Raw genomic sequence first — 25,181 nt, forward strand, 5'->3', positions numbered from 1 at the left:
CCCATCAGTCTGAGCCAGGCTGGCAGCCAATGGCATATGGACTCAACTGCTGCACGCACCAGATATTTGTGACTTGCTGCTCATGAGAAGGATTTATCAGAGCAAAGGCATCACCCCTACTGCCCGTTCAGTTCTTGCACTGAGCCAGCCTGCCCAGCCCAGAGCGAGATCTGTGCAAACAGCCTCCCAGCTGAGACAGGAAGTGGGCAGGGGAATCAGGGCTCCCGTGAGTCAGAGCAGAACCAGACGGCAAGAGAGTGAAACTGGCACATGGCTGACACGATGGGGAGGATGTTCAGAGGTGCATGTTGCAGGAGCTGCTTGAAGGATTGAGAGCTGGACCCAGCAATGCCCCATGCAGTCAACTATCATCCAGGCAGGTGGGTTCGGAGCAGCTGACTGCAGGTGGAGCATTCTGTTAAGATTTTAAAGCCCTGTCTGCCTGGGTGTAGACCTTAAAGATCCCTCTGCAATAGCAGTGTGTGTCCTGGCCAAAACGGCCCCCATGGCTGTGATTCAAGCCGGTAGCTCCACCCCAGAGGTGGCTGTATTCCAACAGTGCTGGATGTGCATTGGTTGGGACAGAGGGGCTGCTCCTGCCTTCTTCCCGGCCCTCTGAATTGCCAGGTCTGGAGGAGTGGAACAGGGACCAATACAGGCCTCTTGCTGTTCTGTTTGCTGGGGCCCATCCAGCACTGCTCCCATCCCCCCATCCGTATCAGCTATCCCCATCCATCGCAGGGCAGGGCCCATCCAGGGCTGCTCCCGTCCCCCCATCCGTATCAGCTATCCCCATCCATCGCAGGGCAGGGCCCATCCAGGGCTGCTCCCGTCCCCCCATCCGTATCAGCTATCCCCATCCATCGCAGGGCAGGGCCCATCCAGGGCTGCTCCCGTCCCCCCATCCGTATCAGCTATCCCCATCCATCGCAGGGCAGGGCCCATCCAGGGCTGCTCCCGTCCCCCCATCCGTATCAGCTATCCCCATCCATCGCAGGGCTGGCCCCATCCAGGGCTGCTCCCGTCCCCCCATCCGTATCAGCTATCCCCATCCATCGCAGGGCTGGCCCCATCCAGGGCTGCTCCCATCCCCCCCATCCGTATCAGCTATCCCCATCCATCGGAGGGCAGGGCCCATCCAGGGCTGCTCCCATCCCCCCCATCCGTATCAGCTATCCCCATCCATCGCAGGGCTGGGCCTATCCAGGGCTGCTCCCATCCCCCCATCCGTATCAGCTATCCCCATCCATCGCAGGGCTGGGCCCATCCAGGGCTGCTCCCATCCCCTCCATCCGTATCAGCTATCCCCATCCATCGCAGGGCAGGGCCCATCCAGGGCTGCTCCCGTCCCCCCATCCGTATCAGCTATCCCCATCCATCGCAGGGCTGGCCCCATCCAGGGCTGCTCCCATCCCCCCATCCGTATCAGCTATCCCCATCCATCGCAGGGCTGGGCCCATCCAGGGCTGCTCCCATCCCCCCATCCGTATCAGCTATCCCCATCCATCGCAGGGCTGGGCCCATCCAGGGCTGCTCCCATCCCCCCATCCGTATCAGCTATCCCCATCCATCGCAGGGCTGGGCCCATCCAGGGCTGCTCCCATCCCCCCATCCGTATCAGCTATCCCCATCCATCGCAGGGCTGGGCCCATCCAGGGCTGCTCCCATCCCCCCATCCGTATCAGCTATCCCCATCCATCGCAGGGCTGGGCCCATCCAGGGCTGCTCCCATCCCCCCATCCGTATCAGCTATCCCCATCCATCGCAGGGCAGGGCCCATCCAGGGCTGCTCCCACCGCTCCGCCAGACCATATCTGCTGTTCCCATCCATTGTGGGGCTGTCAAATAGGACCCACAAAAACCAGCACACTGGGGGACGAGCTGTCAAAACTAGCCAATGGGGCGATGCTGACAAAAGGGGTGTGTCTGAAGCCCCGCCCCTCTCATGGCGCTCAGCACAAATCAGGGATGCAGGTAGATGCCTCCACCCGCTAGCAATGCACAGCGGGAAGCCCTCTGCTGGGGGGGGGGGGGCGCCCAAGCTGGTTGTGGTGGGAATCAGAGCCGTGCCGGTTTCTTTGCATGGCGGGAGGGGTGACGCTTCCCCACTTACACCTTTAGCACAGTGGCTTGAGCACTCAGCTGGGATGTGGGAGACCCCTGTTCAAATCCTCACTCCCCCGCAGGTAGGAGGGTGATTGGACCCGGGTCCCCCCCATCCCTGCGGAGTGCCCGACCACTGGCCTAAAACACTGGGGGGTGGTACCACTGTCTTCTCTGGCTGACGTCCGAATGGGAGTGGGTGGCCTCCGAGGCCGACTACCGGCTCAGGCCCTGCACTTGAGGCAGGCGCTCCTCTGCTTAGCTTCCCGGGTTCACAAATGTCTGGGGCTTAGGTGCCGGTCAAGTAGAGGGAGGCAGCAGTGTGCATGCCCAGAGGCTGAAACTTGGTGCCAAAAGAAACTTTATGCTGAAAACACAGGTGCCAAGTTTAGGCACCTACAGGGTTTGACAGCCGCCAGGAGGGGTTTTGTGGATCACGAGGGTGAATAAGGAAGCCAGGGAATGGTCCCGCTATTGTGGGGAACTTTCCTGGCTTATACACGACCCCAGTGGAATGGGCTAGTGAAAGTATCTGAGTCCTCGCTTCCGCTCCCGTTACCCAGAGGCTGCCTGACCTCCAGGGCTGCCTTTCCATTCTCCTGTGGCAGAGTCCTTGTAACCCCAACAAGGCTGGGCCCAGGATTCCTGGGGGGCTTGACCCCCAGCCTTGTCATGGTCACTTAGGGCAGGGGCTAGGTGTCCCATTCCGGGGTGCTCTCTCTGCTCTGGACGCTTCCCTGACCCACTGATCATCACATACAGTTCAAAGCAAATACAATGTATTAAACAGCAATCAATTTTAAAAAGCTAAGGCAATCACGTGACCCCTCTCTGTGGCAGGGGACATGACAACCAGCGTCTCTGGGATGTCAGGGCAGTTCACAGTCTGTCCCTCATGTCCCAGGCCTGGCTATGCTGCAGGGATGCTGCGGGTCAGACACTTGCTCTGGCGGTAGCCACACGCCCTCAGGCTTTAGGTGGCAGGACCCTTCTTCCTCGCATCAGTTCCCCCATTGGGGTTATGATCCCCCTCCAAGTCTGGCCTGCAAAGCCCCCTGGCTGGGGCCATCTCCCTGCGCTGGGCCCACTGCCGAGGGTCCCCCCTCGCTTCCCCCAGCTGCTCCAGCCCCAGCTCCACCCTTCCTCAGCACAGCTGCTGCTGGGGGAAGCTTCTCTGGCCCCTCTAGCTCCGTTTGCTGCAGCTCTGCTCCCAGCACAGGTCTGTTCCCTGGGCTGCTTCTCTGGTTCTCTGGCTGGCACGGCTCTGCTCCCCAGCTCAGCTTGGGCCCCTGCTCTCTCCTTAGCTCAGCCCCACCCTGTCTGACCCAGGCAATTCCAGCTCACAAGGAGGGTGAGAACCCCCTGGCCTCCTGACTCCTTGATTAACCTGCCCGCCCCGTCAATCAGGCTGACCTGGAATATTGGCCTCTCCCCACTGCCCTTGGGGACTGATTTCTCATGGACTCTTCCCATGTCTTTTGGTACTGGGAGCTAGCCAACCCCCCGACCCCCCCCCCACACACACACACTGAGCTTTAGTAAAGGGCCAACAGTCCCCTTACACTTAGACACCTAAGTATCTCTGTGGATCTGGGCCTCAGTTTCTCAGCTGTAAAAGGGGAATTTGACATCTCTCCCATCTATTTAAATTGTAAACTCCTGTGAGCAGGAGCTGTCTGTCTCGCTAGGCATCTGCGCAGCACCCGGCACAACAGGGCCTCCAGTCTCCATCGCTGTCTGCACAGCACCCGGCATGACAGTGGGGAAGAGATCTCCATCACAATGATGTAGTTGGACTCGAGATCGGCTCCCTCCAGACGTTTTTGTAGGCTCTACACAAAAGCAATGCCTCATGCTTCCCCCTGCTGGCCCTGCAGTGAGCTGCCTGGTTTCAGAGCACAGATTTCTGCCCAGGTTGGTAGGTAAAATAGAGAGGCCGTGCGTGCGTTATGGGCTGGCGGAAAGAGCCTGATCAACAGATGGATGGGGTCTCTAAACTGCAGCGTGGGGACAATCTGGGCCCATCGCTTTGCTTTGGGGCAAGAGAGAGTGCGTCCAATCTAAGGACCTTCAGCTGATGGCCCCAGTTAACTGCAACAGGCCCAGCTCCCTGCTGAATGCACAGCTGGATCAGGGACTGCTGCCACTAGACACCCCCGCCCCCTTGCCTCCAGCCAGTGGTTTCTGCCTTGCAGCTGGCAGTTAGGCGCCTGTTCGGATCAGAAGGAAGCCAGCTGTGGTTTGCAGTGGGGAGCGTTAGCCCCCGTCCGGCAGCCTGATTGGCTGCGCGTCATACGAGTGCTCTGCCCTGCCCCAGCTCTCAGGCTGAGATGGCAAAGGTGGTGGAATAGCCACCCGCAGAGGCTCCCCCACAGCGCGGAGGCTGCAGGTGAGTGAACCCTTGGGGGTGCGAGGGCCATGCGAGTGCCTTGCCATGGCTTCCTTACTGCTGATGGATTGTGTCTGTCCAGACCGGGTACAGTTGGGGCTTCCACATGGCAGGAAATAGTATGGAGATTAGACACAATCAGGGCCCTTTTGGGCAGGACACCTCGCAGAGTTGGATGCCAGGAACAGAACCCAGGCATCCTGACTCCCAGCCCCCAACCTATAACCACTAGACCCCCCCCCCCCCCACTGCCCTCCCAGAGCTTAGAATAGAACCGTTGAGTCCTGACTCCCAGGCCCACCCTGCTCTACCCCCTAGACCCCACTCCCCTCCCAGAGCAGGAAATGGAACCCAGGAGTCCTGAGCCCCAGCTCCACCATGCCTTAACCCACTACAGCCCACTCCCGTCCGACAGCTGTAAACACAAGCCCGTTCTTTCTATCCCAGCATCCTGAACAGCTGTCGCTCCATGACCCCGACCCAACCCGCACTGTACTGGCTCCAGCTCTATCCCTGGGGGGGCCATGTCTGGAGCTGGGGCTCTGCAGGGCACTGTCCCGTAACCTGCTGGTGCCACTTACTTGATCATCTCCCGCCCCGGGGGGCAGTAAGTAGGGTATTCTGAGGCTCTAAAAGCAGCCGAGCCCCCACCTCCGGGGGGCAGGGGGTGGGCCAGTGTCGCTCAGGGGGAGCTGGGATGGCTCCTGCACCAGTTTTGTATAGGAAAACTTCCTGCCGTACCTTGGGCCAGATCCCCAGCTGGTGTAAACTGGTGTCACTCCATTGGTGTCATTGGGGCCAGATCCCCAGGTGGTGAAAATCAGATGTTTGCAGTTGGCGCCTAGTTGATTTACACCAGCTGAGCTCTGGCCCATTTGTACAGCACCTCTTGTGGCTGCTGTCAGAGGCGCGGCTTGGCTCTAGTCTGTTTCCAGGTGAGGGAGGGGAGTGGGTTTAGCAGCTAGATGGGGGCTGGGAGTCAGGACGCCTGGGTTCTTTTTCCAGCTCTGGGAGGGGAGAGGGGTCTAGTGGTTAGAGTGGGGCGGGCTGGCAGTCAGGACACCTGGGTTATTTTCCTAGCTCTGGGAGGGGAGTGGGATCTAGTGCTTAGAGATGGAGGGGGAGGGCTGGGAGCAGGACTCCTGGGTTCCAGTATCAGTTTTGGCATGGTCTTGCTGCATGACCTCAGAACAGGTCTCTTCACCATCAGTTAACTGGGATACCCTGACCTGCCCCTCGCGGGGCCAGGCAGGAGTCATTATGACTAGCCCCTAGTGGTGTGAGGTAGCATCTGATTGTTCCTGGGGACAGACCCTTCAGCCCCATGGTTTATTGGGCGCCCTTGTGCATGGGGCTGTACAAACAGATGCAAAGCCTGGTCCTTGCACTCAGCACTGTCAGGTCCAGGGCAGGAAAGGGCATCTGGAGTTGTGAATTGAAGCACTTCACAGAGATTAATGAACAGATGGGGCAACTGAGGCACAGAGAGGGGAAGGGACTGGCTCAAGGTCACATAGCAAGTCAGAGACAGGCAGAACCCAGGAGTCCTGACCCCCAGTCCTTCCCCACACACACACCCCCACAAACCACTAGACCACTCTCCCCTCCCAGAGCTGGGCACTGAGCCCAGGAGTCCTGACCCCCATTCCTGTCTGCAGAGAATGACTGAGGGGCAGGAAACGGGAGGGGTTGCTTAGTGACTTGCCCCTACTGGGACCCACTACAGACCAGCGACCGGTTAGGCCTGACCGGGCCATTCTCAACTGGCTCAGTGCCCCCCACAGGCTCCAAGGGGTAGTGGCTGGGCCAGCCACATAGTGACTCTCCCCATCCCGCAGCTGCCAGGATGCCGCGCTCTTTCCTGGTGAGAAGCAAGAGGGGCCCAAACCACTCAGGGCAGCGACCGGAGGGGCTTGGCGGTGAGTGGGAGCAGGGGGAAGGGGTGAGCTGGGGCAGCAGGTGAAGGGAACGAGTTCCCTCAAAGGGAGAATGCACGGGAGGGGGCAGGGGAATGGAAGGGGGCAGGCAAGGGAAGAAGGGCACCCGCTACTGGAGAGCAAGGGAGGGGCAGGGAATGGGAAGGGTGGGGCTGGGTGAACGTGGCGAGAACCCCCGAACCTCCCCACCCCATGAGCTCACCTGGAGGCCGGGGGTTTGCCTGCCCTGCCCTGCCCAGCCCAGGGTTGGGGGTGGAGGGGAGGCTTAGAGAATCTCACCAGCAAATCCTCCTTCCAGACCCAGCCTGGGGAGCACCCCGAGCAGGGCCGGCGCTGGTCTGGCCCCCCGAGTTGGGGCAGGGGGCAGAGGAAGGGAGCAGAGCCCATCCCAGGACCTTGGCAAACTGGGGGGTGCAGGATAGGGATGGGGCAACCAGCCAGGCACGGCGCAGCCCCCCCTCCGAAATGGACTTCAGCCAGAGCTGGGCCTGTCGGCCCCTGCCAGGTAACCCCCACAACCAGCCCCATCCTCCCCTGAGGGAGCCTCTCCCAATCCCACACCAGCCCATCACCCCCAGCCTCCCAGCTTCCCTCTCCAGGTGCAATTCCCATCCCCCTCTCAGCCCCATCTGGCCTTGCTCTGGGAGGCCGTGGCAGGCAGGTGGCCAGCTCTGTGATGGGGCCACCTGCCCCACTGGGAACTGGACTGAGACCCACCTAACCTCATCTTACACAACAGCAACTACCCATGTCCCATTCCCCACCCTCTGAGCCAGCCAGTCCCCTACCCTGGGGCCGGAGTGGAGCCGGCGCCCCCTGGAGGGGAAAGGCCCCATGTCCCAATCACTGGCCCACTGAGCCAGCTGGAGCCGGCGCCCCCTGGAGGGGAAAGGCCCCATGTCCCAATCACTGGCCCACTGAGCCAGCTGGAGCCGGCGCCCCCTGGAGGGGAAAGGCCCCATGTCCCAATCACTGGCCCACTGAGCCAGCTGGAGCCGGCGCCCCCTGGAGGGGAAAGGCCCCATGTCCCAATCACTGGCCCACTGAGCCAGCTGGAGCCGGCGCCCCCTGGAGGGGAAAGGCCCCATGGCCCAATCACTGGCCCACTGAGCCAGCTGGAGCCGGCCCCCCCTGGAGGGGAAAGGCCCCATGGCCCAATCACTGGCCCACTGAGCCAGCTGGAGCCGGCCCCCCCTGGAGGGGAAAGGCCCCATGGCCCAGTCCCTCACTTGCTGTTTCCCCGCAGGCGTGAGCAGCCCCCCAGATGGGTCGTTCAAGCCCTTCTGGAGCAGCTATCGCAGCCCTGAGCTGAAGCAGCTGGTGCAGAGCGTCCTGCCGCCGGCTCTGTGCTCCAGGAGGGAGCTGGGAGGGGACGCCGAGGAGCCCTCTGGCCTCTTGGGATCTCTCCTGCTCCTCTCCAAGCCACCACACAGGTGCAGCTGCTGTGACAAGGTAACGGCCCCCTCCACCCCCAAGGGACTGGGCTGAGGCCTTCGCCCTGCTGACCCTGGGAGCTAAGGCCTCCCTGCGTGCTCCAGCCCCGGAGCTCCATCCCTCTCCAGCGCTTGGCCTCCCCTCAGGGCTGCCAGCAATGGGGCTGTTTGGAGGCTCCTGCCCCTGGGAACTGGATGAAGAACCCTTCCCACCTCACTTCATGCGGGCACCACTCCCTGCCACTGCCAGCTCGGGCGGGATCAGATCCAGCGCCCCCTAGAGGGGAAAGGCCCCATGTCCCATTCCCTGCCCCCTGAGCCAACTAGTCCCGCCCTGGGGCAAGATGGGAGCTGGCACCCCCTAGAGGGGAAAGGCCCCATGTCCCATTCACAGCCCCCACCTTTAAACAGAGCTGAGTGAAGCCCCCTCCCCATGCCCAGCCTGGTGCTGCCCAGCATGGGGCTACGCTTCCCCTGTGCAGCTGGGCGGGGGTCTCTGGGGCAGGCACAAGTGGCAGAGTGGCCTAGTGGACAAAACACCAGACTGGGACTTGGGGACCAGGGTTCTCTGATCTGCTTGGGTGAGTTCTTCTCCTCCCACTCTGTGCCTCAGTTTACCCTCCCACTCTGTGTCTGTTTAGGGTGTGACCAGGGAGTGTAGCACTCTGTGCAGGCCTAGTGTGATGCCGGCTCTGTCCCTGTAGGGGGTGCTAGGTGCTGCCATGCTGTGTGGTGGAAACTCGCCCTGCTTGGGTGGAGGGGGCTGGTAGGTAACCAAGCCCCATCCCTGCCAGGGGCTGCCCAGTGGGCCCCTTTCCCCAGTGTCAGATCACAAAGCGGGTGGGAGGGGGGGAATTGTGAGGTTTCCGGGTCAGACTCATGAGAAGGTGGCTGTAGAACAAAGGCAGGTGACACAGGCTGGCCCCAACAAACGTCCAGGCACTGGAGGGGCTAGGTTCAGTCACTGCCCGGATGAATTTGGGGCGGTCTCAGCCCCACCCTACATGGCCACCACCAATTCCAGCTTGTACATTTGGGGCAGGCTCCCCCTGTTGACCCCCTTTCTCTCCCCACCCCCAGGGCCTCCCTGCAGCTCAGCGGCTAGGCAGCCACCTGAAATGCTCAACGCTCTGCAGCCCCATGGCCCCGTGGGGGATGTGTGGACACCCAGGCAGCCTGCAGCACCAGCCTGCCCCTCCCTGCCCGGGCAAAGGGAAGCCAGAGGTGGGTGAGGCCTGGGGGGGGAGGGTGGATGGTGATATACAAATGGGGGTTTCGAGGTGGATCTTTTGCAGCAGTGGGAGGCGTTGGGGGCCTGGATGGGCATCCATTTGGGCAGAGGGCAGCCATGGGTCCAACATGGTGGGGGGTGAAGGCAGGGCTATACAGGGGAGGCCAGTGGAGGAGACCGGGGGGTTGTTGCAGATCCCAAAAATTCCCTCCCCCACCCCCCGCTAGGCCCCAGCTGATGGGTTTCCCTGCAGGTGAGGAGTTTCCCCTGCCGGATCTGCGGGAAGCAGTTCAAGCGCTCATCCACACTCTCCACCCACTTGCTCATCCACTCGGACACGCGCCCCTTCCCCTGCCCCTTCTGCGGGAAACGCTTCCACCAGAAATCCGACATGAAGAAACACACCTTCATCCACACCGGTGAGGGGCAGCCGGCTCGGACTCCCCCAACCCCAGGACAGGGGGCATTGGCAGATATTTGGGGGGGACCCTACAGCTGGGACAGCAGGGGCTGTGGGTCAGGACTGGGGGCCACCAGCAGAGCTCTTGGGGGAGCCTAGGGCTGGGACAGCGGGGAGCTGTGGCTTGGGAATTAGGGGTACCAGCGCCCAGGAGTGGGACAGCAGTGGGCTGCGGGTGAGACTTGGGGGGCACCAGCAGAGCTAGTGGGAGCCCAGGGCTGGGACAGCAGGGGCTGCGGGCCGGGATCTGCAGCCGGACTGAACAGCGGGACATTTGATGCACTTGCCTCCATGTCCCGCCCTGCACAAACTGGTCCCTCATGCCTGCTGCAGCTCCCGCCCTCCGCAACTCCATGGAGCAACAGCAGCACCTGGGGGCCTGATCAGGGAATGGCAGGTGAAGGGGGTCACGGGGCTGCAAGCATCGACCCCATGCCCGTACTGCAGCCCAAGCAGGATCCAGGCTGTGCTGGGCCTGTGGCTGTCTAGGGGGAGGGGGGTGCGCGGGCCCGTGGCTGGCTGGGTAGGTGGGGGCCCTGCTACTCTAGGGTCCTTCCAGTCCTGCAGGACCCTGGGTGAGTTTTGGGGCTCTCTGCTGAGCCCTGAGGGATCCTGGCCCCTCCTGCAGCACCCACACCTAACCTCTCTCCCTCTCCCCGCAGGTGAGAAGCCTCACAAATGCCAGGTGTGTGGCAAAGCCTTCAGCCAGAGCTCCAACCTCATCACCCACAGCCGCAAGCACTCCGGGCACAAGCCCTTCGCCTGCTCCCTCTGCCCCAAGGGCTTCCAGCGCAAGGTGGACCTCCGGCGCCACCAGGAGACCCACGGGCTCTTCCACAGCCCCGGGGGTGGCCAGGCACTGGGTGCCCTCCGCTAGGGGCCAGACAGGTGGGATCTGGGACACCCGGCCTGCAGGGGGAGCTGTAGAGGCCAGAGGAGAAACCCCAGAGCTGAGGGGGGCTCCTAGATCATCCCCCAAGCTGCCATCGCACCCCACCCCCCCTCGCCTGGCAGGTGCTGCTGGGCCCCACAGCCACCACGTGACGGAGCCGACAGCCGGCAGAAGGACTCAGTTGCCTGCCCTTCGTGGCCCCCTCGTGCCAGCCAGACCTTCGGTCCCCCTATAGCTGAAGGTGGGCACAGTGGGACAGTCAGGGGCACTGTCTGGGGCAAGGGGGGAGCACCAGCCTGGTTTGGCTTCTGGCATGAGCATCTCCCCTGGGGGCTGGGATGGGGGAGAGGGAGGGCTGAGCTGTGGGGCTGTGCCCCCCGACGCAGGGGAGAGATGTGAGCCGGGCTCTGCCCTGCGCCCCAGTAAGCAGAGATGGCTCCTTGGCCCATCGCTGTAACCCTCCCCCGGCTGCCGGCGGAGAATTAAAGGACGTGAGTGGAAAGCAGCCTGCGTCCCGGCTCCTGGCAGCAGCGACGCCGCGAACAACAACACACGGGCAGCACCGGCCCATCCTCCACGGTCACGTTTATACCCAGAAAGCGTGAACGCTCCCTGCAGCCGGCAAAGAACCAGCCGGTGCCGCAGTCCCAATGCCGTGGGGCCTGCCCCAGGGCCCCTTCCGGCCTGGGCGAGGCCTGCTGCCTGCCGCTCACAGGGAGGGGGCCCTCCGGGCCAGGTGGAGAGGCCCTTCCCCCAGTGGCCACCCTGGCTGTGCTGAGCAGAGTCCGATTGGCTGCTGATCCTGGGAGCCACAGGGCCGGGCGCCTGCAGGTGGTGATGGTGATGGTGATGGTGGGACCAGTGCCAGAGTGTCCCCACGAGCACGGACAGGGAGGCCCCTGTGAGCTGCCAGAGGGAGACAGATAGATGGGTCAGTGGGGGCGCCCCCCCCACATCCACCCCCATGCTCCACCATTCACCACAGCTCAACTCATCCCCCACAGCTCAACAGCCCGCCCTGCGGCAGGGAATCCCACCCACCTGCTCTCCCACCTGCCTGCTCTGCCCCACTGCATTGCCTCCCCCCAGCTCTGCCCCCAGTGCATCCCCTGCTCCCAACCCTCCCCCGTGCTCCCATAACTGTGCCTCATTCACCATGAGTCACACTCGAGATCCTGGGAATTGGGGGGGGGGGGGGGCTGAGAGTCCTGCCACCCCCCGTACCTGGGTCTCTGAGCGCCTAGAGCAGGGGGGCGCAGGCCGCACCAGCATCAGGTGCCGGCAACGCGGGGGGCACAGCTGGGGCTGAGGGACTTGGAGGTGGCACTTCAGCAGGATCTGGAACAAACAGGGTGTTAGAAACCCCGGCCTGGGAGTGCAACGGGGGGGGGGGGGGGGGCGGCTGGTGGGACACCACCCAGCCCAGCCCGGGGCAGGAACGGCCAGGGATCACCGTACAAGGGAGCCACAGCCTGGGGATCCCTATCAGGGCAGCCCCACCTGCACCCTGGATAATACTGGGCACTAGCTAGGTGGCCACTTGGCGCCTGCTGCTGCCCCCTGCTGGGCAGAGAGGGGCCTGCGGGCAGTGGCAGCTCTGGAATAATTGCCCATCTCCAGCACCTAGCTGCCTCCATTACTGTAGTAGCTGCCCCAGAACAATCTTTACCGTATTTACCCTCATAACACCCCCCACATACTATAGGGCATGTGCTATTAGCCTCCTAGTATAGATGGGGAAACTGAGGCACTTTTTTTTTTAAGTGACTTGCCCAAGCTCACCCAGGGAAGCTGTGCCAGAGCAGTGACTTGAACCCTAGCCTCTCACATCCAGGCTATTGCCCAGCCTGCTGCACCACCCTGCCTAGCCCGCCATCACTGAGAAGGGAGAGTTAGCAAGGAAACCAGAGGGACTGCAGCCCTTCCCATGCCCTGGGGTCTGCCTGGCAGCCACGCTGGTGTCTCTGGATTGTTCTCATTCACTGTAGAACCATCAAATCCCTTCCTGAACCCTGCTAAACTCCCAGCTTCACAGCGCCCTTGTGGCAAGAAGTTCAAACAGCCGATAGCAAGGAACAAGGATTACCCCCCCCCCCCATGTCAAGACTGAATCCCACCCTTCGAGTGTCATCTGCTGCCTGGATTCATCTCATGCTGCCTCTGCCACCCCACCCATTAGCTACAGCCATCCAGTTTTATTTGACGCCAGCTAAACCTTTAGACCTTGTGGCAGGGAGTCCCGCAGGCTATCTGTGTAACTTGGCACAAGACAGAGCGCCTGGGGGAAGCTTCACTAGAAGGAAAGGCCCTGGTGTGAATCCTGTGGTCAGGACAAGGCCGTCAGAGCTTAGGAGAAAGGGCTGGGACTGGCAGTGTGCCAAGGGGAACATAACTTAAGGGTGTTTTAGGGATGAGGGCTAGGAATCAGTAACCCTTTGACATGCTGACTCCCAGCCTGCTCTAACCATTAGCCCCACAGGAGTCCTGGCTCTCAGCCTCTCCCTGCTCTAACCCACTAGATGCCACTCCCCACCCAGGGCTGGAACAGAACCCAGGAGTTCTAGCTCCAAGACCCCCTCCCCTATCCCCTCCCAGAGTTAAGGGGCCTTTTCCCTGGGGCTCCAGGGATGCTGGTAGCTTTAGACTCCAGGGTACAGAGAGGGATTCCCCTGGTTCCCCTCCACATGCATGTGACACATGACAAGCCCACCCCGACTCCTAAATGTATTGGTTAGGAAGGAACCACTGGCCCAGCTGGGAGGGGGGGGTGGTACATGGATGGCAACTGGATCAATGGGGACACCATCCATCTGACCCCCACCTCAACCGACGGCCCCTCCTACCTGTCCTGGAGTGAATGAGCCAGAGCCCCCCAGTGAGAGAGACACCAATGACGAAAGCTGAGAAGACGATGCCCACCACAGTGGGCAGCTCCAGGCCCTGGGGCAGGGGGCCTGTGGGGAACGGGGAGAGTGAGCAGATGCAGAGCCAGTGCTGGGGGGGTGGGGGGGGAGGTGGAACCCAGGAGTCCAGGCTCCCAGACTCCTCCTCCACCTGCTCTCACCCAGTAGACCCCAACCCCCTCCCAGAGCAGGGAATAGAACCCAGGAATCCTGATTCCCAGCATGCCCTCTGTTCCCACTGAAACCAAGGGGAACTATGTGCTCTCACCAGCTTGCAAGGCAAGTGGGACAGCAGGGGGCTTAGGGGGTGATATGAAGGGGGCATCTCTTACCAGGGGGTGTCTCTCCCTTCAGCACCTTCCCCCTCCTGCCAGCCCGAGGAAAGGGCACCAGAAAGGGATCTGCTGGGAAAGGACAAGGAAGCCAGAAACACTTTGAGAGAAGGATGGAGACAGCCCCTGATCTCCTCCAGGGGGTGCTCTCCCCTGGCTGTTAGTGTTGACCATCCCCAATACCCCAGCATGGCACTAGGGGGTACTGTGCAGCTGGGAGCAGGAGTTCAGTGAGGAGCGCTCTCCCCTGGCTCAGTGCTCATCCCAATGCCCCAGCCCAATACTAGGGGGTGCTGTGCAGCAGGGAGCAGGGCAGGGGCTCAGTAGGGGGCGCTCTCCCCTCGCAGTCAAGTGCTGACCCCAATGCCCCAGCCCAGTGGTAGGGGGTGCTGCACTGCAGGATGATTGCATCAGGGCCTTGGTGTGTTGCAGTCTCTCTGCCTGCTCCCATAACCAGCCCCCAACCCGTCCCAGGTCTCACCTGTTCCTGGGGTGGGTTTGGTGGCTCTGCCCAGGCTCCCCACTGTTACGATGATGGGCTTGGTGAAGGTGTGCTGGAACCGCCCGCTGCCCGGCTCCCCCACACGGCTGCTGGTGCATGCCCCGGCCTGGGGCCCACACTGAAACTGACAAGGCTCAGACAGGCACCTCCTCCCAGTACTGGATGCTCACCTCACCACCCTCACCCCCCAAACTTTCCCAGTCTCAGCACCAGCCCCTCCCTCCACCCCACGGTTCCCAGCCCTGGGATCCCACCCCCTTCCTGAGGCCAGCCATGCTTGTCTGAATTTTTATAGATTGACATTGATTTGTCAGAGAGAAAGCCAGACCCCGCAGCTACCTGCCGGGGGTCACAACTGTGACCTGGACCCCAAACTCCTCCCAGAGGCTGGGGATGGAAGCCAGGGGGCCTGACCCGGTAAACACTGGACTCCATTCTCCTCCCAGAGCAGCCCCTGCAGCGTTGAACCCACAGGCAGAGTTGGCCCCCTGTGGCACCCCCCCAGCAGGGACCATTGTATTGTCCTGGGGGACTCAGCCCCTCCCCTCCAGCCACCAGCCCATCCAGGTGTTTCCAGCATTGCCTGCAGCCCAGGGTAGAAATCCAGCCTGGGGGACAACCCCTGGAAGCCAGGGTAGAACTGGGGCCACTTCCCTCTGCCATCTGAGCTAAAGGAGACACTCCCCCGCCTTTGCTGCAGCAGTAGCTGGGCTTTTATCCTCCCTGTGGCCTGCAGGCTAGAGCCACACACACTGGAGCAGGCTGGAGCAGGGGTGGCATCCGGCAGCATGGTACAGACCTTAGGGAGGGCGCCCCCATAGGCCCCAGCCTGGCCCTGGGGCTCCTGGGCGCAGAGGGCCAGGCGGCAGTGCAGGAATTGGATGGAGTCATTGTAGAGGGGCCGGAGCAGGAAGCTGAGACGCTGTAGCTCCTGGGAGCCAGAGGGCGATGCCTGGCCTGCAGCCCCCTTGTAGGGTGGGTGCAGGGAGACGTCGGGGTGAACCGGGCAGCCCCCCCGCACCAGGATGTAGGGGGAGTCCAGCGAGGAGGAGGAGCTCGGCGAGAGGAAGCAGAGGCGGATGCTGAAGCTGAGCCAGGGGTCGAAGGCAGCCAGAGCAGCCTGCACAGAGGGTTGAGATCAGGAGGGGAGGGGACAGGACACCTCAGGCCAGCTGGGTCCCACTCCACAAACATGATCTCACCCCCAAGCATGGAACCCAGGAGTCCTGGCACCCATCCCCGGTCTAATCCCTGATCCTGCTCCCCTCCCAGAACTGGGGATAGAACCCAGGAGTCCTGACACCCAGACCCCCTGCTCTAACACCACCAATCTGACCTCCTGCCAGATTAATATTGTAACTTTCTCCACAGCTTCTGCCCCAGAGGCTGGAGCAACCCCCCTGTGGGTGTGGAAGGGGCCTGGGGAAGAGAACCCCACAGCTCCAGCAGGTTAACCAGCCGGGGGTGGGGGGGGAGACCTGGCTAGCACAGCCCCTCAGAGCTCTGCCCTTCCCAAGGTGATGGGGCACTGGGCAAAGCCCCAGGCCTGCTGGGGCAGAGGGGAGGGAGATCCCAGTGCCATGGGGCTGGATGGTGCCTCCCTCCCCCTCAGTTACTTCCACAAAGACGCGGCTGTTGGCCGACACCGTGCAGGGTCCCTGGGCCTTGGTGAAGGCCTCCGAGCTGTAGACCTCCAGGCTGAGCAGGACACGGCCCAGGTGGAAGGGAAGATCCAGGATGGACTTGGCAGAGCGGGACGGCTGGCTCAGGCTTGGGGAGGAGCAGGAGAACTGTGGGAAAGGAGCGGAGGGTGTGAGGGGTGTAGGGGACATGGGGACCAGCCCCCAGAACTCCAGTCCTAGAGACTCCCCAGTTAGCCCTGTCTTCACAAGCCCTAGGACACCTCTCCTACCAAGGCTCTCCATCTCCCCACAGCTGCTGCCTGGTCCCCACTGAGCCAGGAGCCGTTGGGAGCCAGGAACCCCCATCCCAGCTCAAGGGGGCTCAGAGCGGGCCCAGCATGCTTCCCCACTTTGAGCTGCTCTCAATAGTTTGGGACGGAATCCGCCAATCCCAGGTTCTCCCCCAGTGAAAGGGCCTGAGGGACCTGCCCCACAGCAGCACCAGAACTGCCCAGCCAAAGACGCCTCCCCTCCCCCCTTGCCCACCTCAATGGACTCCGAGCTATCTTCAGCCTGTCTCGCCGGGAGTGGGGAACCCCCAAGCGCTACCCCTGGCCCGCTGCCCCGGAGCACCACCTGGGGGGAGGGGTGGGGAGCAATTGGCACAATCAGAAACATGAGAGCGTCAGATGAGACCCCATTAACCCCAGCCTTCCCGTTCCCAGTCGTCCACACTTCTCCCACTCCTCCAGCCCCGTCCAGCCCCCATTGACCCTGTCCTGGTCCCCTCGACTCCCTTAACACACTATCCCCTTTGCAGACCCCCAGACACTTTCACTTCACATCTACCCCCTCCCATTCACACTCAGCCCCTCATTGTCCCCTCTATACCACAGCTCACCGCGTTCTGGTACCGCACGATGCCCGAGGTGGGGCCTAGGGCTGGGATGCGCAGGGCGCCACAGCCGGCCAGGGAGGACTCCAGCAGGAAGTGGGTGCCATTGGACTGGGCTGCACAGCTGGGGTCCCGCAGGGTCACTCGGGCTGGGGAGAGTCTGGCAGCCTGGCCGAGGCAGGTGAGGGAGACTATGAGACTGATACAGCCGGCACTGACTGCGAGCGGTGAGCACCCCCTACTGAGCCCCCACCTGACTCCCTGCAGCACAGCGCCCCCTAGTGCCGCACTGGGACCAGCACTGATTGTGAGGTGAGAGCGCCCCCTACTGAGCCCCCACCTGACTCCCTGCAGCACAGCGCCCCCTAGTGCCGCACTGGGGCCAGCACTGATTGTGAGGGCAGAGCGCCCCCTGCTGAGCCCCCACCTGACTCCCTGCAGCACAGCGCCCCCTAGCGCCGCACTGGGGCCAGCACTGATTGTGAGGGCAGAGCGCCCCCTGCTGAGCCCCCACCTACACTCCCTGCAGCACAGCGCCCCCTAGTGCCGCACTGGGGCCAGCACTGATTGTGAGGGCAGAGCGCCCCCTGCTGAGCCCCACCTACACTCCCTGCAGCACAGCGCCCCCTAGCACTGCACTGGGGCCAGCACTGATTGTGAGGGCAGAGCGCCCCCTGCTGAGCCCCACCTACACTCCCTGCAGCACAGCGCCCCCTAGTGCCGCACTGGGACCAGCACTGATTGTGAGGGCAGAGCGCCCCCTGCTGAGCCCCCACGGAACTCACTGCAGCACAGCGCCCCCTAGTGCCGCACTGAAGGAATTGTTTACACAAGGGAATTCCTCACCTGGAGCATGTCCTTGTTGACATGAGCTATCACCCTCTCGCTCAGACACGCCACAGACAGAGCTCCCGCCAGCCCCACAGCGCTCCTGCCTCCTGGCGCCGCTCGGCTCCTTTCCCAGATCATTGGGGAGATCTTGGCTGGTCTAGGGGGTGGAATGGAGGGGTGGGGAGCCTTGGGGTCCCCTAGCAGGAGAAAACAGAGTGAGGGGGTAGAGGGGAAGAAGGAAACAGGGCCAATGTGGGTTGAATAGGGCTGAAGAACAGGGTGAGGGGATGTGTGTGTGAGAGAGAGAGCGAGAGAGCAAGCGAGCAACTCTGCCTCCTGCTGGCTGGATTGAGAACTGCCCAGCTCTATGTCCTAGTCCCCCATATTTCTCCCCTTTCACCATGGCACTGGGGATTGGGATGTGACGGTGCCCTGGGAAGGACAGACATGCCAGGCGTGAGGGCATCATCTGGGGCATGAGCCTCTCCAACCACTGGGGGCCACCAAGGGTCTGGCTGTGCCTTGGGAGCGGGGGCCACAGGGCAGAACTGCAGCTCCCCCTGCACTGGGGGCAGGGCAGGGTCTGAGTCAGGAGGGCCCCCTAATGGCCCTCTCGTGGCATTGCACCCTGTGCCCATTCCCTGCCCCCGAAGGAGTCACCTACCATCCAGCCCCACGATGACCAGGAACCTATTCACCTGCTCGGCCTCCGTGTAAGATGTGACCCCAGGCAGCCCCTGCTCCATTGCCCAGGCCATGGGGTCGCTGGCATAGGCCAGGCCCAGGGACATGCTGCTGCTCAGAGCCAGGTCTGGTTCTGGTTCTGTGCAGCTGACCGAGACCTTGTGGGATGCCTGTAAGGAAAGGGAGGGCAGGGCAGAGTGACAGAGCCCAAGGCCAACCCGGACCGTGCTCCACCTCAGGGTGATCAGGCTGAGGCTGGAGCAGGGCATCATGGGCAATGCTATACAAAGGAGCAACTCCAGGTGAACAAGGTGTCAGCACAAGGAGGGGCTGGGGAGTTCCAGAGGGGGGCAACTCCACCCCAGCCACGGAGTCAGGAGTTAGAGGGCTCGGAACCAGCGGAGCCGGGCTGGGCACCAGGACTCCTGGGTTCACCTTGGCAACAGGGGGGCACCAGGCCAGAGGGGGTTGAGGCCGGGAGGAGAAGCCATATCAGAGGTTAAAGGTCATGAGGGCTCAGAAGATGTCGGGGGGGCATCAGGCCAAAGGGTCAGGGTCATGGGGGAGAGAGGTCAGGGGGAGCAGCCTCTGTGCATGGGGGGGCTGTTCCTGGCCCCTGTAACCCCTCTCCCATCCCCAGGGAGCCCCTCTCTTACCAGGACTCGCAGTCGCCCAGCCATGTGGTGGATTCGGACCAGCCAGCTGGTGGCGCCCTCGCTCTTCAGCACCACGATCAGCTCCAGCCGGGGGGAGCAGCAGCCTTGGGGCGCTTGGAGCTCCACAGTGAGATGTGCTGGGGGCCTGGAGACACGGCAGGACCCCCCGACCCCAACATCAGCTAGGCTGGGCATTCCCTGCCATGGGGCTGAGCAGCAACAGGGGTGGAGAGCCCTCCAGCTCTGCCAGTGGCCCTCTATTTTGACCCAAAGCCCCCTCTGTTCTTGTTGTGGGCTCCCCCCCCCCACCCTCAGCTTTGCTGGTGCCCCTCAATCCTGATGCGCAGCTGCCCTCCCCTCCCCCGCTATCCCAGCCCTGGGCTCCCCACTGCCCCCCAGCTCTGTTCGTGCCCCTCAATCCTGACCCGCAGCCCCCCACTATTCCAGCCCCGGAGGATGCTCTGATATACGGTTCATACCGGGGCCTGGCTCCTTTGGAGAGGATGACGTGAACTTCGGGGTCCCATGGGGGGTCAGAGGTCAGGCAGCCCCGCAAGGGCCGTGGTTGGACGTCAGAGGCAAAGTGGGTCGGGGAGAGGAAGTTCCTGCGAGGTTTGCAGGCATCTGGCGAGACCCCATCTGGTAGCGAGAATGCGGAGGGGCTGGGGAGGTTGCGGGGTTAACCCCGGAGGTCCCTTAAGGAATGCAGGATTCCTAGGGTAGATCCCCCAATATCTCCCTGGGATTCCCTCCCTCAGGTACATGGGGCTGGGGTCCGATCCCCAAGGTCCCCTCCCGCACTGACATGGAGTCCAAACCCCAGCCCCCTGGGTCCCCTCCCCCCATTGACACAGGGGTCCAATACCCAGCCCCCCTGGGTTTCCTCCCGCTATTGACATGAGGATCTGATCCCCAGCCACCCTGAATCCCTCCCCACACTGACACGGGGGTTCAATCCCCAGCCCCCCATACCATCTCCCAGCCGCACATAGACCGTGTTGACGCCCCAATACGCAGCCAGGGAGCTGACCCCGCCGTGCTCCTCATGCGCCCAGCGCAGGAGCCCTCGGGGGGTCTGGGGCAGCCGGGTCTCAATGACAGAGACACCCCCTAGGGCCGAGACTCTGGAGCCCGGGGAGACCTGTAGGGGGGGCATAAAGGTGAGAGGTCACCTGGGGAATGGACATCCCATCCCCCAGTGGGGTGCCACATACCCCCCACTCCCACCACAGCTCCCCATCGCTCCCAGCCCTCACAGGACTCCTGGGTTCCTCACACCTCCTAGCCCCAGGGCTAACTGTCAAGGGGAGGATCCTCCAACCATCAATACCTCAGCCTCCCAACCTGTGCCCCTATCCCCACTGCCCCTGGCCAGAACCCCCCAACCCCTGCTGCTCCTGGGCCTGAGAGCCCCTCTCCCACCCAGCCCTGCTCCACCCACCCCACTCCTCTCGCTGCCCCTGGGCCCAAACTCCTCTGCCTCCAAATGCTCCCAGGTCCCCAGCCCCCACCCTGCCCTTCTGCACCCACTGTCCCATCCAGGGACCCTGCTCCAGCTCCAGTAAAGAGAAGTGACCTCCAGACCCCCCTTCCCACCCCTCCACCACTCCCACTGCCTGCCTCCACCCCCACTGCTCACCTGCCCCTGCCACAGCTACCTCCAGCCCCCCACCATCCACCACAGCCCTCCCCATTTTCAATTGCTGGCCCCACACTTCCCCCCACACCTGTGCCAGCTCCACTCCCCACCTGCCCCAAGCCTCCCATGCTTCCTCCACCCTCACTGCTTGCCCCACCCTCCCCCAGCTGCCCCGATGTCCCTGCCCTCCCCTCCCAGCCCTCCTACCCCCCTTCCCCTCCCACAGGCACCCTCACCCAAGCCCCATAGCTGCCCCTACCCTCACCTGGAAGGTCCATTGCTCCCCAAGAGCCACTTGGGCCGTTTGGAGGCTCCAGACCACGGGCGCTTGGGAGCTGAGCACAAAGATAGGGGCTCTGCCGTGGGGCGCTGGGCCCAGTTCTAGGCTCACCTAGGAGGGAGCAAAGGACCCTGCATTAGGAGCTTCAGACACATAGGGGAGGGGGCAAGGCCATGGGGCTGGGGGTGCAGGGAAAGGTGTGGGGGCTGTGGGGGAGGGGAGGTGTGGGGGGCACAGGGCAGGCATGTGGCCGGCTGAGGGGCTGGGGCACCAAAAAGAGTGGGAGGGGTGGCTATAGGGAGGCATAGTGTGGTGGGGGCAGGAGGTGAGGCAGTGGGGTTGGAGGAAGGGGCGTGGTGGGAGCACAGGCCATGGGGTTGGGATGGGGATGGCAGGGACAGGAAGCAGGACTATGTAGCTGGGGGCTGGGGACAGGATTGGGGCAGGGGGCATGGAGCACAGACTGGAGGGGAGGCATGTGGGATGCAGGGCAGGGGGCAAGGCTGTGGGGTACAGAGTGGAGGGGCAGGAGGCAGGGTGGGAGTACAAGATGAAGGGCAGGAAGTGAGGGGGTAGGGCAGAGGGAGGGAGTGAGGAGGGTTGGGGTAGGGGCAGGAGGCACAAGTTGGAGGGAAGGGGGCCAGGGGGTGGAGCGGAGGGAAGGGGCAGGGTGGAGGGCAGGGGTGAGAGTTGTGGGAGAGGCAGGGTGGAGAGCAGAGTGAGGGGGTGGGGCAGAGAAAAGGGGCAGGTTGGGGGGCACAGGGTGGAGGGCTGGGAGTGAGGAGGTGTGAGAGGGCCAAGGTAGAAGGTAGGGAGTGAGGGGGTGGGGCAGAGGGAAGGGGCAACTTGGGGCGCACAGAGTGAAGGACAGAGACCAGGAAGATGGACGGAAGGGGGCAGGGTGGAGCGCAGGGGGTGAGACGGTGGAATTGGGGGAGGGAGGCACAGGATGGAGGGCAGGGGGTAAGGGGGATGAGGTGGGGGGCCCAGGGTGAGGCTGGAAGATGACAGGGAAGGGACACTCCCTCCCACCTACCTGCCTGGCCCCCATCCTCCCCGCTAGCCCCCGCAGGATGAGCACGTGCACCTCCCGGCCCGAGGCCGAGCGCCCCCGGCTGGCGCAACCCGTGCCTGCACGGATCCGCTCCCAGAAGCCCAGCACAGGGTGGTGAGCGGACAGCGGGCGAGCCTGGCACAGGGCCCAGTGCCAGGCGGCTGTAGAGGAGAGAGAAAGGGCCCTGGTCAGCAGGAGCCAGACAAAGGAGTGCAGTTCCCAAAGTGGGGGCAGCTGGTCTGTGCCTGGAAGGGGAACCTCCTGCCCGCCCAGAAATGGCAGGGTGGTCTAATGGTTAGAGGATGGGGGCTCGCAGCCAGGACTCCTGGGTTCTATCCTTGGCTTTGAGAGTGGAGTGGGGGCTAGTGCAGGGGTTCTCAAACTGGGGGACCGTGAGCCCTCAGAAGGTTACAGGGAGGTTGCAAGCTGTCAGTTCCATAGGGCTCACAACCCCTATTAAATTACCCTCCTTTTTAATGCATAAGGGGGGGGGGTCACACTCAGAGGCTTGCTGTGTGAAAGGGATCACCAATACAGAGTTTGAAAACCACTGGTCTAGTGGTTAGGGTGGAAGTAGGGCACTGGGACACACATTGACCATTTGATGACACCCCCTCTCCCTCCATCCATCTCCCAGTGGGGGCCTGACTGGCCTCCCCATTCCCCCGGCACCCACCTGCCGACTGGCCCCACAGCAGCAGCAGCAGGATCGGGCTCCAAGCTGCCATCCCCTGCAATCCCGGTGTGCAGGACTTCCCGATCTGACCAGGTGATGCGGCGGAGTGATCCTAGGCAGAGAGAAAGACAAAACTGTAGTGAGTGCCGGGGGTGCTCCAGGGTGAGGGAGGGGTTTCTGGGACCCAGAATAGAGGGGGCTGTGGGGGGGGGCATGGGGTTTCAGGGCAAGGGAAGGGGGAGTCCAGGGGCCCAGTCATTCAGTGTCTGGGATGCAGAATGTACCTCCTCCATCCTCACACGAGTTGGTCAGTGTTACTCCCTGGCTGAAACTAGGGATCCTCCCCACCCAAGAATCCAGACAGGGGATGGGGAAGTATGTGACACAAGGACGGACACACCCCAGGAGTGCTCCCCCCAAGTAGCATGGGGGGGCTGCTTCAGGGCAATAATGAGATTTCCCTCCTAGTATTTAGACACCTCCCCCTAGGAAGGGTGTCCCACTATCCTCCCCCCTACCTCTTCCTGCTTAGCAGGGAACCTGTATCCCCTGCTCCCAGACTCCTTCCCCCTCCTGCCAGGTTACCCAGTTTGGGATGGGGTGGGGTGGGGTGGGGTGGGGAAGGTTTACCTACAAGATTGATGCATCTCAGAGCATTTTGCAGAGATTAATTTTGCCTTCCAACTCCCCAGGTTTGCCTTTATTGCTATTTTATAGATAGGGAAACTGAGGCACAAGAGGGTAAGATATGCCCACGGTCCCACTGATTTCCAGCCTCCTGCTCTAACCACTGGACTCCATCTCCCTTTCCAGAGGATGGTAAAGAACCAAGGAATCTGGACTCCCACGCCCCCTGCTCTAACCACTATACCCCACTCCCCTCCACTCCCCTCCCAGAGCCCAGAATAGAACCCAGGAGTCCTGGCTCCCAGTGCCTCTTCAGGCTTGTTCCATATAGAAACATTCCCAGCTACCCCTGCCCCTCACTGACATGCCAAGGGGCTGACTTGTCCCTGGGGTACCTCTTCTGGGACTGCCACACAGTCTGATCCGGTGTCAGCTGGATCCAGGACAGACACAAAGTTGGGAGGGGATCAGACTCCAATCCAGCCCCCGCTCACATCCAGCCAGATCCCCATGGAACAGGGTCATGGCAAACCCTACTCACGAGCAGGCTGCCGGGGCACCTTTACCTTGCAGCAGCGTTGATTGCAGAACAGCAAAGAGGCTTGGGAGGGGGGGCGGTTCTGGGAGCCAGGACTCTTGGGTTCCAGGTGGTTGTGGGCGCAGGCTGCAAAGGGATCTTGGCTCTTTTATGCCAGTCCAGAAAGCAGTGGGTCCCTGGGGCTTAGAGGCCCATGGCCATCGGGTCCCTTTGCTCTGGCTGGATTCATTGCTCCCTGCAGGGAAGTTAAAAATAATTGGAAGAATACAAATAATCTGGGTCAATGGGAGGTTTAAAAATAACAACTCCTCAGGGTCAGGTTACCAGAGAGCAGGGGAGGGGAGAGATTAGACTCCCAACGGTTTTTAAGGGAATCGCACCCAAGAATCCTGCATCCCAACCCTCTCCTCCCAGAAATGGGCACAAAACCCAGGAGTCCTGCATCCCAGCCCCCTCCCCACCACTCAAAAAGATGCCAGTCCCTGGTAGGGCACAGACAGAGAGATGCTCTTTATCAACAAAGTGAACCCCCTCCCATTGTTGATGTGCCGTACCCCAGAGCTGGACGCAACCTCCCACCTTTGGTCTCCCCGGCGTAACTCCGCCCATCTGTAACCAGGCAAGCAGGGGGTGAACGTCTGGCAGGGCTGAGCCCTGTTGCACTCATGTGGCCCTAGCTGTTGAGCGCCAGGAGGTGGGAGATACCGATCTCCTCCCATGGGGGCCAGGAAGAAAAGAAATCCAGCTGCCCAAGGGGGGAGTTTGGGTCGCCCCAGAGATGGGTGGATTTATGATTAATGCAGGCAGGGTGGGAGAGGCGCTGGGTTCTAGGCCTTGCGCTAACCCCCAGGCAGCCAAACCCTGGGTCGCTGTGACTCGCTGCCACCCACACGGCAGGGGTGAGGGAAAGGGCTGCAAGGTGGAACACAGGTAATTTGCAGCTGCTTTCATGGATCACTGGCTAGGACAATGAAACAACAGCTGGACTGGAGAGTGGAGATACCCACACCCCTTCCCAGCAGCCTGGGCCTAACATGTCTGCTTCACCCGCCCAGGGCATCCTCCAGGGCTTGCTCACTGACACCAGCCCAACAAGGCAGAGATGTGTTACCCCCAGAAGAGGAAAATGAGGCACAGGGTTCAAAGGCCTTGGTCGAGGTCACACAGCCAGTCCTGGCTCAATCCCTGTCTCACGGTTGTTGTGTTAATCTAGATGGAATAGAAGGTCCCAAAGAGTGAAAGATGTTAACGTGACCCTGTCCCTATTTGACATTAAGATTTGGGGTTTGGTAACCAGAGCCATCAGCCTGCTTAGTCCCCCAGCAAACAGCCCATTAAACACCCCTTTGCCCTCTTATTAAAGACGCAGAAGAGAAAGAAAAGTGGGTAATGCATTTGCACATTAAACACATGCAAGAGGGGAGAGAAGATGCAAGGGATGCAGCTTCTCCTTCTGCCGTTGACTCTCACTTGCCACCTCCCTGCTGGAGAAACAGC

General features: G+C 62.1%; 2 protein-coding genes across 10 annotated transcripts; one reads left to right on the forward strand and one right to left on the reverse strand.

The window, feature by feature from the left end:
• The first annotated feature begins 286 nt into the window (after positions 1–286).
• On the forward strand, positions 287–10,950 carry LOC125627832 (uncharacterized). Of its 4 annotated transcripts, none has more exons than XM_048832383.2 (7): positions 291–380; positions 6,331–6,411; positions 6,728–6,934; positions 7,676–7,881; positions 8,943–9,086; positions 9,347–9,512; positions 10,216–10,950. In XM_048832383.2, exons 1-7 carry the CDS (start codon positions 356–358, stop codon positions 10,428–10,430), a joined length of 1,044 nt encoding a protein of 347 aa, XP_048688340.1. In that variant the 5' UTR covers positions 291–355; the 3' UTR covers positions 10,431–10,950. The 4 variants fall into 4 exon arrangements, with proteins under 4 accessions (XP_074977594.1, XP_048688340.1, XP_074977593.1 ...); XM_075121492.1 differs by lacking the exon at positions 291–380 and adding an exon at positions 4,239–4,492 and having other exon boundaries at positions 6,277–6,411; XM_075121493.1 differs by lacking the exon at positions 6,728–6,934 and having other exon boundaries at positions 287–380.
• A 62-nt stretch (positions 10,951–11,012) lies between these two features.
• On the reverse strand, positions 11,013–23,919 carry LOC125627824 (transforming growth factor beta receptor type 3). 6 transcript variants are annotated; one of them, XM_075121487.1, is made up of 18 exons: positions 23,713–23,919; positions 22,520–22,631; positions 21,826–22,004; positions 20,775–20,900; positions 19,843–20,011; positions 19,350–19,509; positions 18,871–19,015; positions 18,195–18,384; positions 17,546–17,727; positions 16,706–16,867; positions 16,351–16,440; positions 15,799–15,972; positions 14,982–15,302; positions 14,162–14,300; positions 13,681–13,749; positions 13,289–13,399; positions 11,670–11,783; positions 11,217–11,351 (listed from the first exon to the last, which is right to left on the reverse strand). In XM_075121487.1, exons 2-17 carry the CDS (start codon positions 22,569–22,571, stop codon positions 11,686–11,688), a joined length of 2,367 nt encoding a protein of 788 aa, XP_074977588.1. In that variant the 5' UTR covers positions 22,572–22,631; positions 23,713–23,919; the 3' UTR covers positions 11,217–11,351; positions 11,670–11,685. The 6 variants fall into 6 exon arrangements, with proteins under 6 accessions (XP_048688317.2, XP_074977588.1, XP_074977587.1 ...); XM_075121486.1 differs by having other exon boundaries at positions 13,681–13,752; XM_048832360.2 differs by lacking the exon at positions 11,670–11,783 and having other exon boundaries at positions 11,013–11,351.
• Between the last annotated feature and the right edge of the window lie 1,262 nt (positions 23,920–25,181).

This window comes from Caretta caretta, chromosome 20 (assembly GCF_965140235.1).
Source record: "Caretta caretta isolate rCarCar2 chromosome 20, rCarCar1.hap1, whole genome shotgun sequence".
Taxonomy (NCBI): Eukaryota; Metazoa; Chordata; order Testudines; family Cheloniidae; genus Caretta; species Caretta caretta.

Coding starts and splice junctions, on each gene's coding strand:
- LOC125627832 (XM_048832383.2), top strand. CDS start 356: ATGCAGTCAACTATCATCCAGGCAG. Junction 7,882..8,942: donor GGTGCAGCTGCTGTGACAAG/GTAACGGCCCCC, acceptor CCCCACCCCCAG/GGCCTCCCTGCAGCTCAGCG. Junction 9,513..10,215: donor ACACACCTTCATCCACACCG/GTGAGGGGCAGC, acceptor CTCTCCCCGCAG/GTGAGAAGCCTCACAAATGC.
- LOC125627824 (XM_048832360.2), bottom strand. CDS start 22,571: ATGGCAGCTTGGAGCCCGATCCTGCTGCTGCTGCTGTGGGGCCAGTCG. Junction 22,005..22,519: donor GCTGTGGGGCCAGTCGGCAG/GTGGGTGCCGGG, acceptor TCTCCTCTACAG/CCGCCTGGCACTGGGCCCTG. Junction 19,016..19,349: donor TCCAAAGGAGCCAGGCCCCG/GTATGAACCGTA, acceptor CCGTGTCTCCAG/GCCCCCAGCACATCTCACTG.